Source organism: Cyprinus carpio, chromosome B6 (assembly GCF_018340385.1).
Source record: "Cyprinus carpio isolate SPL01 chromosome B6, ASM1834038v1, whole genome shotgun sequence".
In the NCBI taxonomy this organism is placed as follows: domain Eukaryota; kingdom Metazoa; phylum Chordata; class Actinopteri; order Cypriniformes; family Cyprinidae; genus Cyprinus; species Cyprinus carpio.
This window is the reverse complement of record NC_056602.1, coordinates 6958218-6985415: the sequence shown is the minus strand read 5'-3', so window position 1 is coordinate 6985415 and position 27198 is coordinate 6958218. Positions and strand designations below refer to the sequence as shown.

General features: G+C 37.9%; 2 protein-coding genes, 1 long non-coding RNA gene and 1 other non-coding gene across 4 annotated transcripts; 3 read left to right on the top strand and 1 right to left on the bottom strand.

Moving 5' to 3' along the window:
- Positions 1 to 42: 42 nt before the first annotated feature.
- Positions 43 to 10278, bottom strand: LOC122137637. The gene is made up of 3 exons (XR_006154983.1): positions 8427 to 10278; positions 2465 to 2566; positions 43 to 741 (listed from the first exon to the last, which is right to left on the bottom strand). It is a non-coding gene; the product is annotated as an uncharacterized LOC122137637 (long non-coding RNA).
- LOC109052860 (caveolae-associated protein 2-like) lies at positions 6447 to 19824 on the top strand. Its single transcript, XM_019070284.2, has 2 exons — positions 6447 to 7281; positions 17131 to 19824. The coding sequence occupies exons 1-2, from the start codon at positions 6724 to 6726 to the stop codon at positions 17977 to 17979; spliced, it is 1407 nt and encodes a 468-aa protein (XP_018925829.1). The 5' UTR covers positions 6447 to 6723; the 3' UTR covers positions 17980 to 19824.
- Positions 19825 to 20619: 795 nt separating this feature from the next.
- Positions 20620 to 20701, top strand: trnas-cga. Its single transcript has one exon. It is a non-coding gene; the product is annotated as a tRNA-Ser (tRNA).
- Positions 20702 to 20942: 241 nt separating this feature from the next.
- LOC109052874 (SOSS complex subunit B2-like) lies at positions 20943 to 24058 on the top strand. Its single transcript, XM_042725488.1, has 6 exons — positions 20943 to 21021; positions 21769 to 21907; positions 22012 to 22081; positions 22166 to 22255; positions 22331 to 22397; positions 23748 to 24058. The coding sequence occupies exons 1-6, from the start codon at positions 20997 to 20999 to the stop codon at positions 23936 to 23938; spliced, it is 582 nt and encodes a 193-aa protein (XP_042581422.1). The 5' UTR covers positions 20943 to 20996; the 3' UTR covers positions 23939 to 24058.
- Positions 24059 to 27198: the final 3140 nt, after the last annotated feature.

Sequence of the window (27198 nt, the reverse complement as noted above, 5' to 3'; positions counted from 1 at the left end):
GGTGTATGATAGAAAGCACCTGTATAATTTTTATGAGTGTGTATGTGTCGTGTCCAGAGCACTTTTTTTTTATTGATGGGTGCTTTTTATTTAACTTCTTTTGGACCGATGCATGCAACACCCACTGAGTGGCATTAAAGAGCTTGAAAGATCAAAGACAATTTTTAATATAACTCCAACTGGATTCATCTGAAAGAAGAAAGTCATATACAAGGATGACTTGAGGGTGAGTAATTTATGGGCTAATTTTAATTTTTGGGTGAACTAACCCTTTGAAATCTAAATAGTGTGTGGCTTTAGTAAAATACTTTTTCAGGCTTCTATATTCTCATGAAAACACAAAAGAAAGACTGCCAAGAGCTTCAAATAATGAGCAACTTTGTATCTGTGAAGGAGTGTGAAGCCTTATAAATAAGCCTGGATACCACAGGCGCTTTTCTCTCACAGTTATGAATAATCTACACAGGGCTGTGTGTGGCTGTGGAACGATGCGTGTTTGAGGCGAGTTTGCAGTTGTAAGGCAATCAATTACTTCCATGGCTTGTTGTAAGTACTTATTCCCACCTTCCTCAAGGCAGTGCCAGGTACAACAGGATCCCTCCCTCTTCATAGGTTTTCCAGAGTCGGGCTGTCAGCAGGGAATCTCAATAACAAGTACAGCAGACGCTCAACAGGCAGAGACAGCAGGGAGGTCTGCTATGAGATGAGAAAGGGGTGGGTCTGGACTTCAAGAAAGAAAAACTGTAAAGGAAGAATCATGGGGTTGAGGTCAGAAAGAGAGAAAAAGAGGGAAGATGGAAAGTTGTTAATAATGAATCCAAGGCAAACAGAACAAAGTCAATTTATGATAGATCAATAATGCAAAGATTAACTTTAGACACGAGGCTTGATCAAAAGAAAGAGAGAAAATTAATAATAAAATATTCGAGTCAGGAGTCAAAAGGTTTGAAGGGGCACTTTGTTGTACCATATGTTTAATTATTTATTGATTGTGTCCTAAAAAGGAAGAGATATAAAATATGATACGGAAATTTTCATATTGTAACTTTATTGTTAATAGACTACATGCACATATACAAATTTCCCATGGCGTAAAAGACATTTCATGAAACTATATTCTGTAAACTATAAACAATCTTCAATTTGTAGAAACACTGTAGGACAATACAACTTCTGTTATAAAACTTCTCAATATGTATCCATAGATTGGTTTTGATGGCTATTTACAATGAGATTTTTGCTGTAGGTATAATTTTGGGAATATAGTATATGATTCTGCTGTGTTTGTCCAGTTAGTTTTACCTTACCATTTGCCCAGAAAATTTGATTGATGTTTTTATTCATGTAAATTCAGAATTTTATTTTATTATTTATTTTTTTCGTGGTACTAAAACTGTCTTAGCATCTAGTCTCTGGTCTGGGTTATGTTTTCCTCTTCCTCCTGAACTCTTCATCTAAAGTGCAACCGTGAGCACTTTCTGGATCTAATGCCTGTGAACTTATCTGTAGCCCTATCGAACATCTTGCAATTCTCACTGATGTGAAGAAATGCTAAACCGTGTTTATATGACAAGATCTGTTAAACTGCAAAATAACTACAAAAATGGCCAATAAATATAGACAAATTTTTTTTTTCTAACTGAAATCAGAAGAATGCACTGCAAGCATTTTTTGAGTCTCCTTGGTGTTGCATTTTCTTCCCAGACTTATGAAAAAATATAATAAATATCTAAAAATATAATACTTTACGCATGAACTTACTGTTTTCAGGCAAAATCAAATTTAAGGTTGAGATGAAACACAAAATCCATCAATATATGTGCACATAATATTTAACACACCAGCTAGATCACCTGGAATACAGCAGCCTGGGATTTTGTGACATTGAAAAAATTGATATCGATGAAAAACAACAATAGCAATAAATAAAAGCAAACAGTAAATTTAAATAAATGGAAAACAGCCATGGCAATAAGTAAACTGTCACACTAAATAAGACAAAAGGACATACTGGACAGGCAAAGTACCTTTTAAATATGTCCTATTATGTGCTTTTACAAAGTCTTGATTTTGTTTTGGGGGTGTCCTAGAACAGGCTATCATACTAGGTTGTTAAAAAAACAAATTTTTCACATACAGTATTTTACATTATTACAATACCTCTCTCTCAGTCTGGCATGAACAGCTCAAATAGTTCCTGTATCAAATGAATGCCGGCCTTCTGAAATACGAAATGTGCTGTGATTGGTTAGCTGGGCCAGTGTGTGTTGTGATTGGCAGCACTCTGCACCTGGTCGGGAAATGTCATGCCCCTTACTATAGCCGCCTGTCAGCTTCAGTGTAAATATTGTGTCAAAATCAAATCAATTTGAGCTTGATTTAAACCCAGATGATTGTAAACACTCTAAGTTCATCTGCCTTGGGAAAGCTATCGTGTCTCCGACACAGTGAGAACACTCGTTACCTTCTCTAGTGCAGCTCAACCAGGTCTTGTCCCATTTATAGGTATTTGTGATATTACAAATTCCAGGAAATATGCACTGTAGTCCAAACGAGTTCTGCTGTTCTGCAAAAAATAGGAAAATCAAAATAGTAAACACTGATAATAATAATAATTTTGCATAGTGCTGCCAAAATAGCAAATTGGTGCATCAGGAATTATTGATAGGATTTTCTTTTTATTTTCTTTCTTTCTTTCTTTTTTTTTTTTTTTTTTTTTTTTTTTTTGAACATGCTTATTACAGTTTATTTGATGGTTGACAATGATATTAGCAACAGTTAAAAAATAAAAACATACATATACACAAAGTTTACAATGAATACGTTTATTATATACAGTCGTGGCCAAAAGTTTTGAGAATTACATAAATATTGGAAATTGGAAAAGTTGCTGCTTAAGTTTTTATAATAGCAATTTGCATATACTCCAGAATGTTATGAAGAGTGATCAGATGAATTGCATAGCCCTTCCTTGCCATGAAAATTAACTTAATCCCAAAAAAAACCTTTTCTACTGCATTTCATTGCTGTCATTAAAGGACCTGCTGAGATCATTTCAGTAATCATCTTGTTAACTCAGGTGAGAATGTTGACGAGCACAAGGCTGAAGATCATTATGTCAGGCTGATTGGGTTAGAATGGCAGACTTGACATGTTAAAAGGAGGGTGGATGCTTGAAATCATTGTTCTTCCATTGTTAACCATGGTGACCTGCAAAGAAACGCGTGCAGCCATCATTGCGTTGCATAAAAATGGCTTCACAGGCAAAGATATTGTGGCTACTAAGATTGCACCTAAATCAACAATTTATAGGTTCATCAAGAACTTCAAGGAAAGAGGTTCAATTCTTGTAAAGAAGGCTTCAGGGCATCCAAGAAAGTCCAGCAAGCGCCAGGATTGTCTCCTAAAGAGGATTCAGCTGCGGGATCGGAGTGCCACCAGTGCAGAGCTTGCTCAGGAATGGCAGCAGGCAGGTGTGAGCGCATCTGCACGCACAGTGAGGCGAAGACTTTTGGAAGATGGCCTGGTGTCAAGAAGGGCAGCAAAGAAGCCACTTCTCTCCCAAAAAAAAACATCAGGGACAGATTGATCTTCTGCAGAAAGTATAGTGAATGGACTTCTGAGGACTGGGGCAAAGTCATATTCTCCGATGAAGCCCCTTTCCGATTGTTTTGGGCATCTGGAAAAAGGCTTGTCCGGAGAAGAAAAGGTGAGCGCTACCATCAGTCCTGTGTCATGCCAACAGTAAAGCATCCTGACACCATTCATGTGTGGGGTTGCTTCTCATCCAAGGGAGTGGGCTCACTCACAATTCTGCCCAAAAACACAGCCATGAATAAAGAATGGTACCAAAACACCCTCCAACAGCAACTTCTTCCAACAACCCAACAACACTTTGGTGAAGAACAATGCATTTTCCAGCACGATGGAGCACCGTGCCATAAGGCAAAAGTGATAACTAAGTGGCTCGGGGACCAGAATGTTGAAATTTTGGGTCCATGGCCTGGAAACTCCCCAGATCTTAATCCCATTGAGAACTTGTGGTCAATCCTCAAGAGGCAGGTGGACAAACAAAAAACCACTAATTCTGACAAACTCCAAGAAGTTATTATGAAAGAATGGGTTGCTATCAGTCAGGATTTGGCCCAGAAGTTGATTGAGAGCATGCCCAGTCGAATTGCAGAGGTCCTGAAAAAGAAGGGCCAACACTGCAAATACTGACTCTTTGCATAAATGTCATGTAATTGTCGATAAAAGCCTTTGAAACGTATGAAGTGCTTGTAATTATATTTCAGTACATCACAGAAACAACTGAAACAAAGATCTAAAAGAAGCAGTTTAGCAGCAAACTTTCTGAAAACTAACATTTATGTAATTCTCAAAACTTTTGGCCACGACTGTACAAACATAAAAAAAAAATGAGCAGCAGTGAATGGATTAAAAAAAAAAAAACTGGAATGGGATATTTTTCCCCTTTATTAAAATACTGACACTGAGTCATAAAACAGTATTAATACTTAGTGTGCAATATAATTTAATATAATATACTGTAACTAATGCCGCACGGTCTGGATTTATTTTATTTTTTTCAAAATATAACAGTATATTTTTTTATTATATTGTTAAAAATAATCTATTGTTCTCAAAATAATCTATTGTTACCACAACATATTATTATGTTCACAAGTTCATATGTCTTGGCCACAACAATACTAAGTAGCCAAACCAGTACCCAGTACACATTTCCAGCATCATTTTTGGGCAAATTTAGTTTCAGTGCTTTCAATAAACAATACACTTTTAATAAACTTTGTATTTAACCTGGAACATTTCTTAAATTTGATGTCTATTAAAGTTTATGTGGGTTATTTGGTTAATAATACTACTGACTCCAACTGGTGATACACAACACCAGCCTCTCTTCACACATAAGTTGAATAACTTTATGTTGTTTACTTCCTCAGCTCCCTGTTTTTGCACAATGGCACATTATTATTGCATATTTGGCATTTAATTTTGGGATGATTTCAAAGTGTCTTCCTAAATGCTTCAAGAACACATAAATACTCTTTGACTGAGTAAAAGGGGAGTTCATATTGAACTTATATCACTTCATTGTAAGAGTTTCCAAGGAAGCAGCTGTGGTATTCCAGACAATCTGGTCTTGACTGTGCTGCACTTGATGTTGCAATTACATAGTGTTTTCTCCAGGGGGCGACAAGTCATTTCTAAAAGATATGCATCCTGAGCCATATGCCTTCAAATCTTTTGAGATATTCCCATAGAAAACAAGAGATCAGGATGTGAGGTTCCCGGAATGAGAACAATGGAGATAAACAGTTGATAAGGCAGGAATCCCCACCCTTTTAATGTAATCCTAACAGGCATGTTTACATTAAAGTTTTAACTACTATTTGCTAACTGAGGAAAGGTTCTAAATCACCATGTTATTTACTACTGTGTGAGCCTGGCGCTATACAAGCACACACATGCCTGTCAATTCTTTTGCATGAAAACATAATATGAACTTGTGCCAAAATCCATGTATGCTATGATAATGTGTTATGTAATAGATCTGAGCATGTAAAGTATTCCCAGAGTAGAGGTCAGAGGTCCATGAATGGACTCTTTTCCGCTCTCAGAAGCCTAAGTTTCCACAGCCATTACCCTGCAAAGGAAAAAGGAGGGAAAATGACATCATGGAGGCACGTATAACAATGCAGAAAGAAGGAAATGGGAGCAATTAAGACATTCTGTTTGCGTGTGTAAGAGGCAAACACCGAAGAAAACAAGGAGTTTTTTTAAGATTTAATATTTGATTTCATGCTAGCAGTGGTTTTACTGTTCACAATATTTCCATGCATAGTGAAATGTAAACGCAAAGTTTTCCAGTTCTTCTGCTAAGTTTCGCCATGCTCCTGCTACAGCTGAAGGCAGGAAAAATGACTCCGCTCACACGGCCTGGGAACTGTTTGTGTGACATTTTTTTCCAGAATAAACTTTGAAGGGCTACAACTGTAAAAAATAAATAAATACAGGCGAACCTATACACACATTCTTCAGCACATCTTCCAACATAGAAAACTCCTCTAAAGTGTTGCTTAGCAAATCTTTATTTTAGGGGAAAACACACACCGTTGTCCTATCTCCCTTTCTCTCTCTCTTTATTCACAGATGAGCTCATTCTTCAAACATGACTCTTAATATACTATTGCTCTCTTCAATATAAACAGAACAAACCCTTGGGAGCCAGAGAGAGAGTTAAGGGGAGGTTCTACATGTGGAGAGAGTTGCTCATGTTCCAGCGTACACACCCACATACTCGCACTTGACACATGCAAAGACATAACTCCCTCACCAATGGGCAGGCTAGCTGCTATGGAAACCAAGCTCCGCCCCCATAGGGTGTGGACAGGCTTTTTAAGCTGTGGGGAAGCCTCTACACGGCTCTTTCAATCGCACCAGAGAGGGAGGGTGAGACAGAGAGAGAGAGGAAAGAGTGAGTGTGGCTATCTTCAAAAAGGGGTGGGAACGTTGAACCTGGAAGCTGAAAAGTTCTTCCCAAGCCTGTAAACAAGAATCAAAGCTGTAAGAACGTGGTGGCACTAAAACCAACTCGGAGAGGAATCCGGTTCAGCAAGACGAGCGAGCTTAAAGGTGAAGAAAGTTAAAGAACGATTTTCCTAAGTAAAGTTATCCGTCAAGACCAAGAGCAGCCTCAGAATGGGAGAAGATGCAGTGCAAGCAGAAAGGAGCAGCATGGCCAGCACACATGAGAACCAGGAGCTGGTGGTGCCAAGCCCCAGCCCCACTCAGTCTTCACCCACACATAGCCTCTCACATCTGGGCACCGTCGCAACCAACGCCCCTAGTGGAGAGCCTAGCAGCCCTGGGCCTCTGGCTGGGGGCACCACAGGCACTCTCCACAGAGATGGAGCTTCACCTACAGGTCAAGTGAATGCCATCACTGTCTTGACACTTCTAGATAAGCTGGTGAACATGCTGGACACGGTGCAAGAGAACCAGCATAAGATGGAGACGAGACAGGTCGAGATAGAAGGGGCGGTGAGAGGCATCCAGAACGATATGACCAAGCTCTCCAAGAGCCACACTTCCACCTCCAACACGGTCAGCAAACTCCTGGAGAAGAGTCGCAAGGTCAGCATCCACATGAAGGAGGTCAAGGACAAGATGGATAAGCAGGCCGTCCAGGTGAAGAAACTGGAGGCTAATCACGCTCAGCTGATCAAGAGAGACAACTTCAAAGTGCTCATCTTCCAGGTAAATGTACAGTGTGTGTAATGGGGAGCGGTTGGCGGTGGGGTATTTGATGTGCTCAGGTGAGGACGCTGAATGATTGCATTGTGCAGGTGATCGCTGCTGCATGTCGGTGTGTGCTTAACCAAATTCAACTCTCCAACTCTGATAACAATAAGGGATATTGCGGTCTTACACAGCTGAGTAGAGCCTAATGAATCTAAATGTCATTTAACTAAATTAAAAGAACAGGTCACATGCCTCCCTCAGGGTGGGTCCATTTCTGAAGCAGGGGAGAAGGGTCATAGTTCAGAGTGTAAAGATGAAAGCAATGCTGAAGAGGGTGTGATGTCACCTGAGCTCATTGTGAGGTGGTGTGGAATGGAAGCAAGATCTAGGTGTTCACGTCTCATTTCTGTCTCTAATGGATATTGCTTTGGGGTCAAAAGCTCAGACAATACTACCCAGTTTTTCGAGTGTTTTTGGGATGATCAAATCAATGGCTTTTTTGTGGATGTTTGAGCACCTGAAAGCAGAAGTCCTTGCAAGTTTTGTACTTGACTCAAAGTATTAATCCTGAATACCCAGGTAGAATTTCAGATATCTTTATATTTCATATAGAAAATCAGCAGGACTCCAAACTAAGAGAGAGCTAGAGAGCTTGATAGACACTCAATAGGGGAGGCTTGTTTTGAAGCTTAGCCAAAAGCTATTATTTAAAGCACAATAGCCTTGAATAGAAGGTGTGTCCAGAGATCAGCTACAGTGCAGCATAATGTGTATCCTGTTGTCAGAAGACCCGTGCTGAAATGTGCTATGCTACAGCGGCTAGCTGCTGTTTACCGCAAGACCTACAATCAACTGAATGACTCAGTGATTCCAAAGTCAGAGAAGGCTGAGAGAGGCCTTCCATTCCCCCCTCTCTCTTCCCAGCTGTGTGGTTACTGAACAAGTACATTATGTAGAGAATGAGAGAGGGCCTACTGAAATGCATTTTTAGAAAGTCAACTTTCCATCTCTGTGCGAAGAGAGTGTTTAAACTAAGATGGGAAGGTACATTTCCTTCGATGAACTAGTGTGAAAACACCCTGTAGCTTTTACAGTTGCCGTCACAGACATAGTGCTGTTTGTTAAAGCTGGCCAAAAATGTGTGTTGCTATGGCACCTACCTTTTTTATTTGCAGGGAAATCCTCTTTTTCGAGGGTACGATAGTTGAGATTTTCCTTTTTGTCCTAATGATTTTGGGCTCATTACTTGCAGAAAGGGATTTGGTTCGCAGTGTTTCATTTTCTAAGCATTTGCACAGCAGTCGAGGCATGTCTGGTCAGCGTCTAAGGGAATGTTTGTTAATCCAGCCATGGGGTTCTTGTGGTCTCCTGATCTGTCCTGCATCATAGTTAGGATGGGTGGGACTGTGGTGGATACAGGGGCAAAATGTTCCTAGAGCTTTAACATTTCCAACAAACATGCCTGACAGACCCACACAAACATTCTTGGACGATCCTTGTCTTGTTTACTTTAATGTTCCTTCATTAACCCCCCCCACTTCTGCTCTCCCATGGGGTTGCCTGGGTTTGTTTCTAAGGAATGATAGGATCTGAGCAATCCCTAAGCTGATTAAACAAACATAACTTCTTCAGGGGAGCCAAAAAACTTTTTCAGTCACTTCTGCCAAGTGTTTCATATACAATTGTCCACTACTAAACAAGCCTGACAAAAACTGAAAAAGATGTTCGGGTGAAGTCTTTGTGGTTTCATAAGTCAACAAATAGTCTGTTTGTCTTTTAAAATTTTAAGTTTTATTTCCTCATCTCCATAGCTACATTCAGGTGTTCACCACACCCTGCCTGCCTGCGTTTTTCACTTTTATCTTCCCCTGCTGCTGTTGGATTAGGGGTGCTTGGCTCTCCCCTTAGGCGGACGTAAAAGAGGGAGAGAGAACGCTGTTCTTGCATAAGCAGAAACTCTGGCTCAAACGCTCACATTCCAGAGGTGGAAGGAGTCTCTCCCACTTTCAAAATGATATAAATAGGCCAGTAACCACAATCAATTAGAACTCCATGAGACTTCGATCAAGACACTGGTCACCACAGCCTTAAAAGAGAAAAGAAGAACGGAGCTCATAAAATTAGCTTATGAGGAGCCTTCCTGGATTTAGCCAAACATCATTCCATTTGCAATTCTTTTGCATGATGCAACATTCAATGAACACATTTAACTAATTGTCCCTATGTTTCTTAAAACTTAACATATGGACTGTGTTATAGCTGCACAACATCTCAAGTTCTCATTACTTTCAGTGCAAAATGCTTCAATTTGCATCATGTTGAAAGCCAAATCTAGAGCAGGAAAGCACAAGATGGGATATTTTTACAACTAGCCCTTTGCTATCACCTAATAAGGCTATCTATGCCTCTCCAGAGAGAGGGAGATAGAGGGGGAGAAAAAGTGTGAGTGCAAGAAGGCCTGTAGGCAGAGAGAAGAGAGACAAGAGTGTTTGTTTTCCGTTGTCCATCAAAAAGGCATTATCTCTCTCCAAACTCAGCTTACTGTTAGAGTTCCCACTGGTGCACTGGGGGTAAGATGAAAATGATGCAAGACGAGAAAAGTGCTCAGTGCAATTTAAGATTTACAACATAGCATAGCTGTTGCTCAGTGATATTCAAAAAAACAAAAAATGCTGAAAACACACCATTGTAATGACAAAAGTATTGTAGACCAACTGCATTGTGATGAAATAACAAAACTGTAATTTAAAAAAAAAAAATGTACAAGCAAATATTTACACCCCTAGGTAGGTAGGTAGCCTCGGGGTCTGACCTGCACCATTCCACTGTACAGGGTTAAATACTGAATGAACATGTGAAATGTGTTATATGAGAGGAATTCGACATGCTCATAAGAACCACTTGTTTGGGGAAACAAGCTACATTCATCACATTATATGTTTTGTGATGCACTAAAAAACAAAAGTCATTTGTTTGTGAAATGGACTATAAACATGATTTAAAAGAACAAAAATCAATATTTTTTACCCAGCTCTAAACTACAGGTACAAAAGCTGTCACTGGGGCGGTACCTTTTCATAAGGCACACCTTTGGACCTAAACAGTCCATATTGGTACCTTAAAGGTACATATTAGTTCCTAAAGTGTACATATTAGTACCTAAAAGGTTCAAAAGTGTACCTTTTGAAAAGGTACTGCCCCAGTGACAGCTAACACACTGAGACTTACTAGTGTCAAAAGCATGAATAGACATTAAAAAAATTATAAAACACTTCTCAAACACAGCATGTTTGTAGTTATCCTGACAGCTGTACTGCCTACAGGTGCTCACTCCCTTTTTTAACTGCCACAGTGAAATCAAATGAATAGCAAACAAATTATTTAAATCCATATTTGACAATCAAATCTAAACTGAGCACAAGCATACTGAACATCTATACACTAATAAACACACACATACAAATAAGAGAAAAAACACAAAAGCACACCTGTGATAGCACCATTTGCTAAATACTCAATTATTGAAGCAGATGAAGGAAATTAATACAGTCTATTCTCAATATCTGAGAGAATTGTAAGTTAACACTGTCTGGGCCTTTCTGAGCTGGACATATACTGTAATTATCCATAAAAACAGACATCCTTTTGCATAGGGTTATGAAAGCTGACAGAACTCTGTCTCTTTGGTCCTATCTAAATACACACACACACACACACACACACACATACTGAAGAGACAAAAGCTGTTATTGTGTGGGTCCCGTGACAGGGAGCAATGCCAGCATAGAGGGAAAACTATACAAACTCACAATGCCATGGGAACTCATAGGGACATACGTGCCGGGACAAACCTGTTTCAGGCCCTGAAACAGACTACACATCAATAACAAAGAAAACTGCAACAAACCATGCCCTTTCACACTGATCTTTCATCAACCTCTTCTTTCAGAATAAAGGTTAAGTAATAAATAAACCCATTAGGCTGATATAAGACCTCTGATTCACATCAGGGTCCTCCTGATTACCCCATTGGAGTTTATTTTGCAACAATGACTTACTGAATGCACATTATTCCACTTATTACAGTGACTACTTAGGAAATAAATACATTAGTAATGGACAAGAACTACTGAAATTATTATGTTATGTGAGGAAAAAAAAAATCACAGAATGCAAAATTCTACAACTGACCAATAAGATTCAAGTATTCCAGAGAGCTATATGAGCTGTGTATATACAGTATAATGCAATTTTTAAACTTTTAAAGAATATAATTTGGAGTTAAAACTAAAACCACCATTAAAACTAAAACTACCACATAAGTAGAATATTCAGTATATGATGTGACATATTATACAACATGATAATGTGTTTGAGGAAGTTCTGGAATTAAGCTCATGACAGAATGCTGTGATTGTGTAGTCAGAGTAACCATTGTAAAATGTTAAGTAGGTCGTTTTATACTGCACTATACAGGCACAGGATTAAATCACATTTCTCAAACTCTGACAAAAGTACATTTCTCAGTGAATAATTGTAATAATGGCAAGTAGCATGTTTGAAGAGGTTAGCTCATGTCATGTAAACATCTTAATCCATGTAATCCCTTACTCTGGACGCTATTAATTATCACACAGTTGGTGTACATGTAAACATGGCCATTGTTGCTTGAACTTTTACTGGGGCTATTTTTTAGAGAGGGAAGCCCTCTTCCACTTAACTTTCGCACCCTTTCCTGCTCAAACTATTTTGTTCCACCTGACGTCTTACACACACAGAAGCACATACACACCCATACACACAACAGTACATTTCTTGGCACACACAGACAGTGTTAAACCTATCAAGCTAAAGTACAAGTTACTCTTACTGTATATGTGTCCAAAATGACCTGCCTAGCTATATAAGAGAGAACATGGAAGATTTGATAGAGACAGAGAATGTATACAAATACGTGCCTACATTTCACATATGACGCTAAAGCAGAGAGCACAGACGAGTGTATGAGGTTAAACAGCTGCTTCCTGTCAGATGTGTTGTTAATGGGCAGCAGGAAGGGGAATGTAAGCATTCAAATTTTTAAGAGAATTACGGGCTGGAGGTCCCACTGCATTGCCAAAGATAAAAACATAGCATGAGCTTAAATCCGCCACCATCTACAACACTTTCAAACTCAGCCACTTACAACTCTATCTCTACTCTCCGCACCCCACCCCTGAGCAAATATTTACCACCAATCCTTCATAAGTAGTCCTTTAAGATGACGTATATGTCAAGTGTGTTTAGAACATGAAGTGAATATTGGGAAAACAACTGGACAGCGTCTATGATAACGCTGCAGATGAAAGCAAAGAGAGGAGAGAGCATGGTACGGAGAGGTGCTTGTGTGTGTGTATATCTGTGGACATACATATGTCAAACATCTGAACACATCTAATAAAGGAAATATCTAATATACAAACAGATCTACATGAACTACATACTGACCAAACAATGTTTGGAAAGTCAAAACAAATATTTTAGCTTATTTAAAGTACGAGCGAATTACTGGGCTGCTTTTAACTAACCATTAATTTTTTATATTTAATAATTTAACTAAGTCCATTCATTCCTTTAAAAAAAAACTGAAATTCATATGTATTTTATATTATTTACTTGATATAAAATAATACATTTTGTAAAGAAATTCATAAACAGTATCAATTAAGTCATTCTTAATTATCAACAAACTAATTTTAAATATTTAAGCTTACAGACCTTTAGATCAAAAGGTTTTTAACTGTATATTTTACTGAAAAGTCTGTCATCATTTATTCACTGTCATGTTATTCAAACCTATCTTCTGCAGAATACAAAGGAATTTTTAAATAACAAATGAATTAATGAAGAATGGACTTTTCAAGTTTTAAGCATTAAAGTAAACTATATATAATTATATACTGAAGAAGAAAAAAAAGCCCAGGATATTATTTTGTAACTTTTGTTGTCTGTAAAAACGTTAAGACTATGATGAGAATCTTTAAGTATGTTGGGCATAAAGTTATGCAGGCATTTTCGTGTATATTAGGACTACATCTGTTCAAATAAAAAATCTAATAAAAAAAAAACACAGAGTGCAGGCACAAAGCATGCATTGTATGCAATGACTCAAGCTCACACTGTTTACCAAAACATTCTCAAAAATTCCTTTAATAACCATAGACTGTAACAGAAACTGTATTTTCCCCTTGTGAAAGCTCCTTATATTCGCATGCATGTATGAGAAAACATATCAACTTGGCTATCATAAGCGCTACATTGCCTGAGGCAAGAGGGACCGGTTTAGTACACAAATGAATCAAACCTAGAGTATCATTGGACAGACTGCTCAACATGAGGTAATCATGCTCTGCAGTGACAAAAACATATTTTAAGAGAGACCTAAATATTTGAACACAACTCGAATATGAAGACAATGCAGAGGAGGTTATAGTCATTTACAAGTCATTTCCAGATCTCATACCTAAAATGCATGGAATAAACTGTTTGGTTCCCCACTGAGAAAACACCAGGAACTTGTGTCTCTGGAGGACGAAAGGAGGAAATCTTTAACCTGTTTGTAGCTGCTGTATTTAATTCTTAATTTGAGGGGTGTATGTTACTTTGTGTTTATGCCATAAGCATAAGCTGTTGATCTTAAGCCATTTCAAATGTACAGGTTCCGGGACAAGCCTGAACCTGGTTAACTAGGTTAAGTCAAGAGAAACTGTTCACTTTAAACAGTGCAATTACGCAAGCTGCTGTCAGACAAATATCAAAATGTCAACACTCCACTCTCTTTCTTATAGAATTTCCTACATGCTGGGGATTTGTGAGTTACTGAAATTGCTGTACTATCTACAGTTATGACTAAAAAGTGATTTAATGACTGCTGATAGACACTCTTCTGGTCTCACAGGCTAGTCCAGTGGCTCAGCACCTTTTCCCTCTACCTTTCAAATTGGCAATTTGAGCTACAGATTGCCAACTTGAAAACATGCAAATATAAACAAATGTAAACAAAGAGCAATATCAGAGGCATCCAAACAACGCAGCAACTCTATACACAGCACTGACTCCTCTGAGTTGTGTAAATTGTACCATAAAACCTACTTCTATAGCTTTGCTAGAGAAATACATAAATAAACAAAAAAACAGCAACAGATTTACTAAAAAATGTTAGGGTTATCTCATGAATCTCACAATATTCTTATTACACCACAATGTTCAAAAACCTAATTGAATAAACAAGAACTATAATTATTTTAATTTGAAATTTTTTTACTATTTCATTCATTATCCTTATTGTATTTTACTTACTGTAATCTGGTGAAAACATTGTATCTTATTAGTACTATCCAAGTTTAAAAATTTAAACTGTAACAAAAAATAAAATTACACATAGTATTACTAGTATTTCTAAATATGACCCTGGAGGAAGAGATCTTGTGTTTATTTGTTCTTGCTATGGTTACAATTTTAACTTGGTGCTATAAATGAATTTGTTGAATCTGTTGGTGCTTAAAAGCACATTTACTGTACTTTGAATCTGTTCTTTGTGATAATCAGGAGGTTCATGAAAAACTGCACCTTGCCAAAAACCACCTCTAACAATCCCATCACACCAACAACAAAAAAGAGACTGTTTCTCTAAGTAGCTGGAGGGAAACAATACAAACCGACATAAAAACACTTTGCTTCGATGTTCCGTAAAAGCAAATATACAATTACGGCCAATGTTATGTCACATTGTTTTCTACAGAGCTGTGTTTCTAAGTCCAAGCATTCAAAGTAAACTAATTGGAAACTCCGATCAGAGACTGATGGAACATGGAAATTCTGTGTTAAAGTTTGCAGGGAGTTGGCCAGATTCATTCTCAAACTGTGCCAGCAATATCAAACCAATACCTTTGATCCATATTTGCTGTCCAAAGTAAAGCTCTTTCGTGGGTGGGCAGATCTGCTAAATCCCAAAAGCGATATTTCTCCCCTGATTTAGCGTGTTGCATATATCCACGGGGATTACCGTCAGTCATCATGTATCCTTTTTGTAAGTTCTCTTCTGTTAGGTCGAACCTATTCCTCCACTTTGACAGGCCAAACCTGCATTCCCTCGCACACAGAGAACTTCAGAGGCCAGACTTACAGCAGGGGGTTCAGAGGGGAACATAACCTTTCTATCATGTTAGAAGAGCAGATGTGAACATTAAAGCCATTTGCAGGCAATATACCGAGATAAGCAGAATCAAGGCATGTTTAAATTCAATGTTTGCATAACATTCTACTAAGGTACCTTCAACTGTTTGCTTTTAAAATACAGCTTAGATACATCCTTGGCTGCCTATTATATCTCAATTCTTTTGTGGTTCATAGAAAGAATAAAACAGAACTTGATTGAGCAAATGAGAGTCATTCCTGATCATTTAACAGAATGTCACTTTAAAAGTCCATGATACTATTTCTAATGAGAAATAAGCGACAGTGTAGTTTACATAAGAAAATCTATTAAAAATAGCATGTTTCCTTCATAATTGAGCCTTAAGCAAACATCTATTGCCCAAATAAAGGAGTATTCATATACGTCTGTGTGATTAGAGAATGTATGAAAACAGTACCGTTAAAGTGTTTAACTGGGAGGTTTCCTACATGACATGACCTCATCCATATCAGAATTTAGAGTCTTATTGCTAAGAGAGAGGCTCTCAGGCTCTCCTGTGCATTTCTGAGATGCCGTGGAACTTTCTGATGGGTGGGGGGCAAGCAAAGCTTCTGTCCAGGTGTACCTATTGCTGCATTCCACCCCCAAATGCTTCCTGAACCTCATCCTACTCCCTTTCAAAGCCCTACACCAGACTTCCCTGCTTTCTGCTTTCCCTCTTTTTCCAGTTGCCCTGCTCTCCCTCTCTTTCTGTCCTGGCTGTCCTCCAAAACTCAGTGGAAACTCTGATAGGAGTTGTGTAGGGTCATGCTTGGCCTTCCTTCCTATCGTCGCACTATTCTTCAGCCTTTATGAATGTCTCCAGAAGGGAAAAGAGGGTCGGCACACAATGTTTTATACAACAGATGTTCTTATCCCCTTGTGTCATTTAAAAAAAAAGCATGCATCCACACTACACATTGCATATAGAAATTCATATTACAAGCTGAACAGAATGACCTTAATGATGTATGCAACACTGTATAATCTTTTGAAAGACGAATTCCAGAAACTATTAAAAAAATTCAGGATGTGATGACGTTTCTTTGACAGCTCACTGTACTTCTAAACACCTTCATACTGACCTCTGCAAAGCCATAGACAAATCTCTGACTAAAGGTGTCCTGTTGTACATTTTAACTTTTTTCCCAGGAGTTTTAATTTGGCCAGAATACTGGCTATTAGACACATTTCAGAGTACCAGAGACAGTGGCTTTTCTTTTTTCATGTTCATTTGAAGTACTTCTTTAGATTCATGTAATGTGCTACTAAGCTATGGACCTCACCCTAAAGCTTTTAGCCTTTTCTAAAAGGTATTTCGATAATCTTAAGACCTTCTGAAAGGCAATAGTATGATGTTATGTAGAAACTATTAAAGATATCTCTCACAAACACATGACTGCTCTATGTATCATCAGCATTCTTACACTCCAGTTGTCTAGACAACCAAATACAAATCTTGTAGGCAGCCATTTCAGCACTGACTTTTACCACTGAAACCACTGCCTTTTACAATAATAAAATTTATGAATTCTAAGCAGCAGTATTGGCAGAACTGTGTGTATTATAGGCAATCATACATGGTTTGAAAATAATGCTGCATATGAACTGAAAATTTTATTTGATTTTTTTCATTTTTTCTTGTGCAGGAGGAAAATGAAATCCCTTCAAGTGTCTTTGTGAAGGAACCTGCACCATTGCCTGAAGTGGAGGAGGAGACCCCGGCCATTGATGCCAACCGTTCTCTAGAAGAGGGCCTTCAGACCATCGCCCTCTCCTCGGATGAGGAGCAGGGACCAGAAGAGGATGAAGATGAAATTTTGGCCGTTTTGGACCTCGAGAGTGAAAGCAGAGTTGAAAAATCTCGAGCTGAGAAGATCAAGAGCTCCAGCCTGAAGAAAGTGGACAGCCTGAAGAAAGCTTTCTCCAGGCAGAATATTGAGAAGAAGATGAATAAGTTCAGCACCAAGATTGTCTCCCAAGAGAAGCGTGAGAAAATCAAGAAGAGTCTTACACCAAACCACCAGAAGAGCCCTAGTGCCAAGAGCTCCTCTTTCAAGGTCTCTCCTCTCACCTTTAACATCAAGAAGAACCGCAGTGGGGACGCTGACCCAGAGGCTGAGGCCTCAGCTCAATCTGAGAGCGCCGTTGCTTCCATTGAACTGGCCCCTATTGAGAGCCCAACTGAAGACCTGTCCTTCAGAGAGGTCCACTCCTACCTTGCACCAGCCCAGGAGGAAGTAAAGGCAGCTGTGGAAGCAATGGAGAAAGAGGAGGTGCCCAACATCCTGAATGGCACAGCCGAGGTTGAGCTGTCCATCACAGAATATGTAAGCGGGGAGTATGCTCTTTCTGCGACCCTGCCCCAGGACGCCTCCCAGATAGAAGTGTCCCACAGTGCTTTACAGGGAGAGGATGAAGAGGAAGAAGACGAGGAAGAGGGAAAAGAAAGTGAAGACAGCCATCTAGCTGAAGCTGCATCTGCAGGCCAAGCATAGGGTGTTGCTGTAGGACAAGCATCCTAATGTCCTGACCCTCCATTCCAGCCCCAGGACACCCTCCTAAGCTGAGAAAACACTCTGTCCCTTATCAGTGCCAACCCTGACATGAACCCAGACATCTGCCCTGTCCTCAAAGAATACACTTACAATGCAGTCTATTCAAAAGGCAAAATTCATGAACTATATGACATTTGCTTTAAAATCCCATATCAGAAGATTTCTATTTTAGAAGAAATGAATGTGAAAGCAGTCTTATCTGTCCATCTATTCCAACAGTCTGTTACAAACCTTCCGCTTGTGAGAAACCATTCCAACTGGTATTACTGCACACTCTATCTTCCTCTGGTGGTGCCTACCTGTCAGCTGAGAAGGTTGGCAAAGGAAAACAAATAGCTTACAGCCAAAGGAGTCAACGGTCGCCAAGTGCACTCCATCTATCCCATGGACACTTTTTTAACAGTAGCCTGGTTTTCATCCAATGCATCTCTTCTGGAACAGCCTGTGCCCAGCTGAAAGTGATATTGGTTTCACGCAACCTAGATTATTTCCAATCTTGGTTCAATTCAGTTTTGTTTTTGAGATTAAACAGCATATATATTCTGCCATGTACTATGTCTGTGTTTATCAAAAATATGTAATGTACTCAATTTGACATTTTGGTTTAAATCAAGTCACACTATGTATACTGTGAACTCATTAATACAGAGACCAAAAGATGCGAGAAAGCTATTTGGGACGTGCTTTGTCCTAAACTATGCTAAAAATACAATTTCTGAATTTAAGAGTTTTGATTTGTAGTGGCTGATAAACATTTAGATAACATTTTTACCAAGCTCACATACATTTGCTTTGAATCTGGAATGCAGTTTACATGGGGGATCCTGGTCTTCCCTGAGCTTCACATATGTCTCGGACCATAGTCAGAAAGCATTCCTGCTTTTGATATACGGCTCTTTTCAGAGACCATTTCTTAAGCTCCCGTTGGCATGATGCTGGCTGAGAAACAGGCACTGTGAGGCCAGTTTAGATTACAGGCATATTTCTGAAAGTGATGAAGGAGACAATCAGCCCAGCTGGATGCAAATAAGCCAGAGAAGTGTGGAGAAAAGTACAAAAAAAGTGAAAGTCTGTTTGGAGTGTTGAACTGAAGTTTCGAAATGTGAGAACTGACTAATACCAAGGGCAAATACCAATTTCATCATATAAGAAATAAATACAATTTACTGATATTTGTGCACACTTTGGCAAAATTTGGCGCTATCATGCAAACCCAGAAATAAAATGGTGCTGTTGAGGGACAGCACTGACAAATATTTGAGCAACGACAGTACATTTGGTCCTTATTATAATATAAAACATACAAGTAACACATGTATGTCAAATGTATTTTTGTGTTTTTAATAGAAATGTTATTGCTTTCTGCAAATAATTACAGCATATTTTTAATCTCAGTATTGCAGTGCTGAACAAAACCTTAAGTGTGTATCTTTGCTTTGGGTGGATGTCTTTTTCAGATGTGAAAAGGGATGGGGTTTTACTTCTTGTGAGTCTTTAACAATATAACCGATTTTAACTCATTTTTGCTTATGCTTGTAATCCCTAATTTTTATTTGCATATCTTTTAAGAAGTTAATTGTGTCAATGTCTTCATAATATATATGAGAGCTATATGTTGTCTTGGTTATCATATTTTAAAAACATTATGATTCATGTCAAAGAACAGGCTCAGTTACAGCAGAGACCTCATAATGTTTCTGTGACACCTGTTTACCAATTTGTTATTGAAGCACGCTTTGTTAAAAATATTCTTTTAATGCAAATAAATAAAGATGTTGGATCATGGCTTTTTGTGTCTGTCTTGTTCCTTGGAATCTTTAGTATCCTTTTCAAAGTCCTTTTTTAAAGCAATCAGTTTTCATCTGACAGAAATAGCCTCTAACCTACTTTGATCAATATGTTTTCTAACATTACATGTCCAGTCAATTCTAAATACATCAATATAGAAGTGTCTAATTTGAACATGACATGAGTAATTAGGTGGTTACAAACACATCAGTAGTGACATATGCTTCTTACCTGCATTTTCATAGCAATTTGTTGGTTTATAACACGGTTGTCAGTGCATTTAGGATATCTGTTTCCGAACATACATATTAACTAATTTTGTTATGTCAAGGCCAGGCTTGTGTAATCCCTTGCACCATGTTTCAACGTGAAGAGTGGTTAAATCAAATGCACGCCCTCCGTGATAAACTCCTTAGGCACTAGCGCCATCTGGCGTTATGATGACTCAAGTAAAAGAGAGAAAAAACAAAACAAGCGATGTAAAAGCTTATACGAGACCCAACTTTATAACTGAGGCATCTTTCGGAATGTTTTATTTATTTATTCCATCGAATAAAACGCTTTATGTTTTCCAAATACTTTATTTGGTCCTCTGTTTGTTTGTTTATTTGAATTGATGTTGAGTGGCATTCTAAATACGAGTACGAATAAAGGTTTACCTCTAAAAGAGTTTCACCTTTTACATTTCCTTTATTTTTACCACCCTAAAAAAGACATTTGCTTGTTCACGAAAATAACACTTTAGTACGATGATCAGTAGATGGAGCTGTTTTCACACATATGTCTCATGTAGTCACGGTGGCCGAGAGGTTAAGGCGTTGGACTCGAAATCCAATGGGGTTTCCCCGCACAGGTTCGAATCCTGTTCGTGACGATATTTAGTTTTGACAAACTACGATTATTACTTTATGAAAACGTAAAACATAATAAACGTTCGAATAAACTGTTGAATGAACATGTTTAATCAGTTTCATTCTTACAAGAAATTAACATATTCGCCTGTTTCCCAGTTGAATATACTATTATGGGTGAGTTCAATTTAGGGGGAGGTGTCGCGTGAGAAAAGGTAGCCTATATAAGCTGCCTGGAACAATCAAATTTAACACAAGGTGGTCTGATGAGGCTGGCAATCTCAGTTGGGAGCAAATTTGAATTGAATTGTCTATTCGATGGGCAAACGCATCAAACGAAAATGTATGTCTGATTAAAGACCTTAAACCTGGATTAAAAAATATTAATTTGGTTTTTATCGTCTTGGAAACTGGTAAGTCAAACTTGTGTGGGAAGCACAAATGAACGCGGCCTACACGATTGCTTGCAATTCCAGTTTGTTCACAAACAGTTTGACGCATTTATAACGACAAATAATGTTAGATAAACTATAATACAAAACCTTGACGTCTGTGTTGTTCGTAGCTGAAACAAACAAAAAAAAGTATATATATAAGCCAGCAGTAGCGAATCTTTTAATTATTTTTTTATTTTATTTTTTTTTTTTTTTTTTGAGTTGGATCTTTTGTGTGAATCGGTTGAACTGGTTCACAATCCCGTCCCAACCCAAATCGGTCAAGAATCGTATTGAATCGGACTCATTGAATTCAACTCATAGAGAGCGAGTACAATGGCTCACTTCATTTCGTTCAATATTTGCTGATGTTTTGCGATGTGAATGTGTGCACTATTTCAGAGACAGGAATTTAATTGTTTTTATATGTAAATGTTGTTAGACGGCTATGTTTTATATAAAGGCAAAACATCTTCTGAAACGTTGTGTGGTGGTTTATAAGTTCAACGTAATCACTGAATCCTTTTCATGAACCGACTCTTGAACTGAAAGAACCGACTCACTGAAGTTCGATATCTAATTTCCCGAGCCAATTGATCTTCATTAAGCTTCAATCAAGCGTGTATTATTTTTGTTTCTTTAACATAATGTTTCAGGTCGAGTGTCAAAGACAAAGGATGGACATGAAGTGCGTTCATGTAAAGTAGCTGACAAGACCGGAAGTATTACAATATCAGTGTGGGACGAGGTGGGCAGCCTGATACAAACAGGAGACATCATTCGACTCAATCGAGGGTGACCGTTTATTATTGATTATATTTTTAATATTGATTAAATTATATTTATCTGATATATGATGTTTTGATTTGTATTCTCTTGTTGTAAATATTTGATTTCAGATATGCATCTCTCTTCAAAGGCTGTCTAACACTGTATATTGGAAGAACAGGGGACCTTCAGAAGATCGGAGAGTAAGTCTTCACAGCTGACTCAACTTAAGTTCTTTGACATCGAAACAAAAACGACAATAACCAGCACTTTCTTGCATCTATCGAGTTCTGTATGATTTTCTCAGAAGTGCCAAATTTCAGTGAGCCCAACCCAGAGGTGCTGGCAAAAATCAACCAAATCAACAACACCCACGTGAGTGCAAAAATACTGCTCAGAGGGCATGAACAGTAAGAGCATATAATGAGTGTCTATTTTATCTCTTAACAGGTAAAAACAGAAGCTCATGGCAGCACTCCTAGTATACCGACTCCAGGGCCACAGGGAGGACCTACAGGTTGAATCTTTAGAAAATTTAATGGTTGTTTGACAAATTTGCAAATGATCGTGTTTAATTAAACGTTTCTGTTGCTATCCCAGTAAGGGAGCAGTGCAAGATGGTTAAAAAATGTACAATAAGACAAAACATGGTTTAAGATAAATTTAAGGTCATATTTCTTATTTTAATTGCTTCCTTTTAAACTGTCATTTTTATTTAAGAATCTGGGTTCTAAAATAATTTACCATGTAGAAATTCTTTGTGAATAAGTAAAAAAATTAATAAAAAAATATTTTCATTAAAAACCATGTAATCACAAATGACTAGAAAATGACTGAATAATTCACTGGTTAAAAGCAAGACCTAGAAAAACTTTATTGAACTTTATTCAACTTTTATAAAAAAAAAATATTTTTTTTATATATTAGGATAATGCATAATTCGAGTTTCTGTAAATAAAGTTTTAAAATGAGCAGCTTTTGCTGTTTTTGAACTAACACAGCTTCATTGTTTGTAGAGAGATGCGCAGATGACGATAACGCGCATGCAATTGTCATCTCTCGATCGTTAATTAATTCAAATAAATGCTATGATTAATTCAAATAAAGGTGATCTTACCGCACTATTTTATCTCTTAAGTCTGATTTGAAGTGAGCAGAATGCTTGAGCTAACAAGCAATAAATTACAAAAATTACTGTCATTTTTACCCTTCTGGTCAAATATTGCACTGCGAACATCATTAACAGCTTTAACTTGTGAATGCTGGCAAATGACCAAGGTATAAGTGGGATAATGCACGGCTAGCTGTGCATTAAATGATTTTGGTGTATTCACACATGTCTTGTTCAGTTCGACTGAATCGAACTCCCGTTCAATTCCCCTCTTGGTGCGGATCTTTTGGGCAGGTGTGAATACAGCAGTCTCACTCGAGTGCGGACCAAATGAACCAATGAATGGATGACCTCAAGCACACGTGTTGTTGTTTTGTTTACAGTTGCTGGTTCACTTGCAAAAAGAGCAGTGTGAAAGCGAACCGCACCAAAAAAAAAAAAATCAACTGTATTTGGTCCGGACCAAAAAAAGTGAACTAGCAGACTTTCCTGGTGTGAATACACCCTTTTAATGCACTTTGCGGAGGGTGGTTCTTGGCCTCCACGTTGTGCATTAAAATCGTTTGATGCACAGCTAGCCGTGCATTATCCCTTACTTATACCACCTCTGGGAAGAATTAAACAATCTGTGTAAACTCATCTAAAAGTCTCTTCTGTGCCACCTTTGTAGATGTAAATTTGTCATCAGATTGTCTTAATGCGTGGTTCTTGTACAGAATAAGCTGTAATATGGACCATCCTTTTCACCTCTCACAGCAAACGGCTCTGCTGTGTTTTCCCCTTCTCCTGTCCCCCGAGAGCCCTCCTTTGGTGCAGGTGGACGTCATTTGAACCGCAATCATTGGAACAGTGGTAGTGCTGCTTCAGTTCGAGATGGAGAACAGAGATCAAAACCCAAGGTCACCATCACTAATGGACGGGATCCTCGCCGAGCCCTGAAGAGATGAGAGCATATTTGTAACTTTACTTTTGTTTGTTACACTAATTGATGGGGTATTTGATTAATGAATTATATTAACCTTTTCTGGATTGAGATTTTGCACAAAGTATAAATAAAGTCACTTAAAATAATTATGCTTGTCCTTTTTTTTTTTTTTGTTTGCACACAGTCTATGAAATCAGATGATTATCTTCACTTTTTCTTGTTGGTTTATATAATCTCAAACATCACACTATGGCACTAAGGACATTGAATATCATCTAACAGAGACATTTATCACAAAGTGATGGTGCACTCAATGTATGTTAAATGTGTAGCTGCATATTTTAAAGGAGTCATATTACGTTGCTAAAAAAAATAACATTATTTGGTGTAATGAAATGTTTATGCGGTTTTAAGGTTTAAAAAAACACTTTTCCACATACTGTACATTGTTTCTCATCTATGCCCCACCTTTCTGAAACGCTCATATGATTTTGACAAAGCTCATTGTTCTGAAAAGCGAAGTTATACTATCTTGTTGCATTTGTGATTGGAGAAACGACAAACAACAAGCGCTACACTACACTGCCCAAAACTCGCGTTTGAATAGTTGGAAAATTCTTTAAATATAAAAACATACTTACAGGCTGTGAGTCAGAACAGCTGGCATTGTAAGCTACTCTCCCATGTTCAGGAAATAGTCCTCCATAAAATGCATTGCAAACACAAGAATATTTGGGATGAACTGTTCTGGAATAGTGTTGTAAATACAACTTAGTTGCTGATTTCTAGTTGTGTACTCTTTTGGAAGACCAAACAAAGTAGTTTCGCTTTCGCAATGACACACAGCGTCTCCATGACACGGTGGCGGCGACAGCAACACTACAGCGAAAATCAAAGTTACGCCTTCTGTCTTTGCATAAACATTTGGGCGGCGTTATGCAAAGCTTCCCACACAGTGACGTAGACATGTGGGGGCGTGTTTAAACGAGGTGTTGTAGGAGGGTGTGGACTAGTCTTAACTTTTATAAAGAATATCTCTTTGGGTTTGATCCTTTAGTCTTTGCAACTTTAGGGGTCTTATTTATTCACAAACAGCTTGTACCACTCCAAAGAGAAAGGAAAACTTGAAATTGCATTATATGATCCCTTTAAATTAATAAAATAGGCCCTAAAAAATTAGTTACGTCGTGAATTTTTATACGAGTAAAATAAAAGTGGCAAAAATATTGAATACATCTATGTGTTTATCAGCTACTGTTGTTTTTCATTATGCATGGATTTGTTTTTTGTGGTCTACTGGTTAGTAATGGTTACCTATGGTAGATGTTGGTTTGGGCGTCTTTCATTATCGTTATTTATTTAGTCTAGCAGATAATGCTTTAAAGTTTGCCAACTTGTAATCTAGCAATGCAAAAGTGTTGCTTTCGTATCATTTCAGAGAGGATCCCACCCACCATAATTAACCGAACTTCACAAATTTTGTAAAATTGTGTTGTCTTCCATGTGGTAGAAATTCCCCTACACATGACTTATGTTGAATTGTGTCTCCTGACACTTAAAATATCCTGAGGTGATTTTTCTGACCGCAAACCATGATAGCTCTTTATCATCATGGCCAGGCTTACCATTGGGCTTGAGTGCAGGGGCGTCAGACTGGGGGTAAAACCAGTACTGATTACCAGGGCCCCAAAAGAAGAGAGGGCCCTTAAAAAGTGTGGAATATAATTTATTTTACCTGGATATTTTCATGGGGGCCCATCAGGACTGCCTATGCATAGGGCCCGGGATCTTGTGCAATGCCCCTGCTTGAGTGGGCTGCAGCCCATGGGCCCCGCCTTGTAGGCCCAGTTTTGGCCGTTTATGTTTCTTTGATTTGTTAGTTATATGCCAGTCAGAATTCAGAAATGATTAGCCGCATTTCCACTGCGCACGCAAGATCTAAACGGGCCAGCCAGGGCTACAGCTTACAACTACGACCTTCATTTAGAAAGACAATGTTAAATTCTTAAACGTTCAAACCTAATTTCTTTACAGAGTATGATTATGCAATCATCTGATAAGTTTTGAGCGCTTTCTCTCGTCTTAATGCCATTACACATAGTGGGGAAGAAACGTCTTCAAAAAAAAAACCAATTGCATTTTAATGAGTTTCTGTTTTTATGACATAGCTTTGCATAAAAAACAACACTTAGCATATCACACAAACAAGAGTCCTGTTTTTTTTATTTTTTATTTTTATTTTTTTCTCGAATATCTGCACAATTGCAAATGTACAATAAACAACAACTTACAGAGTAACTTTCAGACACAAAATTCCGTTTTGCTCCATCAGAAAGAAGATAGAACAAACAGAACCGCTGCGTCTCCGAACAACAGTGTGTTTTGTTCCTCAGTGTTACACGGAGCAGCAAATGATTAAATCAGTACGTTAGGCTACAGTCGTTCACACGAGCAGTAGGCTAAGTGCAATATCACACGAGTGCAAATGTAATGTTCATCTTATACAACAGTTTAGTAAATAAGAAGTTAATATTGTGTTATTTTAGACACAATGTTGTCTGTTTTGCTAAAAAAAAATAAATAAAAAAATAAATCCCAACCAAAATATATAGACAAAGCAGAACTGTTCATCTCGGATCAACACACAGCAGTATTTCATTTCTTAATACACGTTTTGAACGAATTGGGTGAACCATTTGGTGCGTTGAACCACTGGCCATAGGTGCGTTGGATTTGAAATAGCGCTGCACAGACCGATCGGTGTATGACATCAAAGTACCGCGAGAGATATTTAAAAGCACAAGGAGTTTCTGCTCTCTAAAGCTCTTGCGGTACTTTTATGTCACACACCGATCGATCTGATGGTGATGACCCGCTTCAAGTCGAACAAGCCTAATGATGTTTTAGTTTATTATTAAGAGTATAATTTCATTTAAGAAATAATTGAATATTTTCATAGTAATAATAATAAAATTAAGAAAATAAATTATTAAAGTTATAGTTCACCCAACCAAAAATGACAATTCTGTCATCATTTACTCACATGGTCCAAAAGAGCATGTGTAATACATTTTATCAAACTAAATATTTCTTGCTGAACCTACTTTTTGTAATGTCTGTTTGATGCTTTACACAACAATGACTTTAAATTATAATTTCTCCAAATTTGATGTGTGATTAATTCAGTTAATTAATCGCTACATCATGTAATTAATTAGATTTAAAAAATGTAATCGCTTACCAGCCATAATTTAAATTTAACATTTATGCACAATCCATCTA

What these genes read in the sequence shown, in the direction of transcription:
- LOC109052860 (XM_019070284.2), top strand. Translation starts at nt 6,724, where the DNA reads ATGGGAGAAGATGCAGTGCAAGCAGAAAGGAGCAGCATGGCCAGCACA. An exon ending in TCAAAGTGCTCATCTTCCAG is followed by an intron (nt 7,282 to 17,130) that starts GTAAATGTACAG and finishes TTTCTTGTGCAG; the next exon opens with GAGGAAAATGAAATCCCTTC.
- LOC109052874 (XM_042725488.1), top strand. Translation starts at nt 20,997, where the DNA reads ATGGGCAAACGCATCAAACGAAAAT. An exon ending in CAAACGCATCAAACGAAAAT is followed by an intron (nt 21,022 to 21,768) that starts GTATGTCTGATT and finishes ATAATGTTTCAG; the next exon opens with GTCGAGTGTCAAAGACAAAG. An exon ending in GGGACCTTCAGAAGATCGGA is followed by an intron (nt 22,082 to 22,165) that starts GAGTAAGTCTTC and finishes CTTGCATCTATC; the next exon opens with GAGTTCTGTATGATTTTCTC.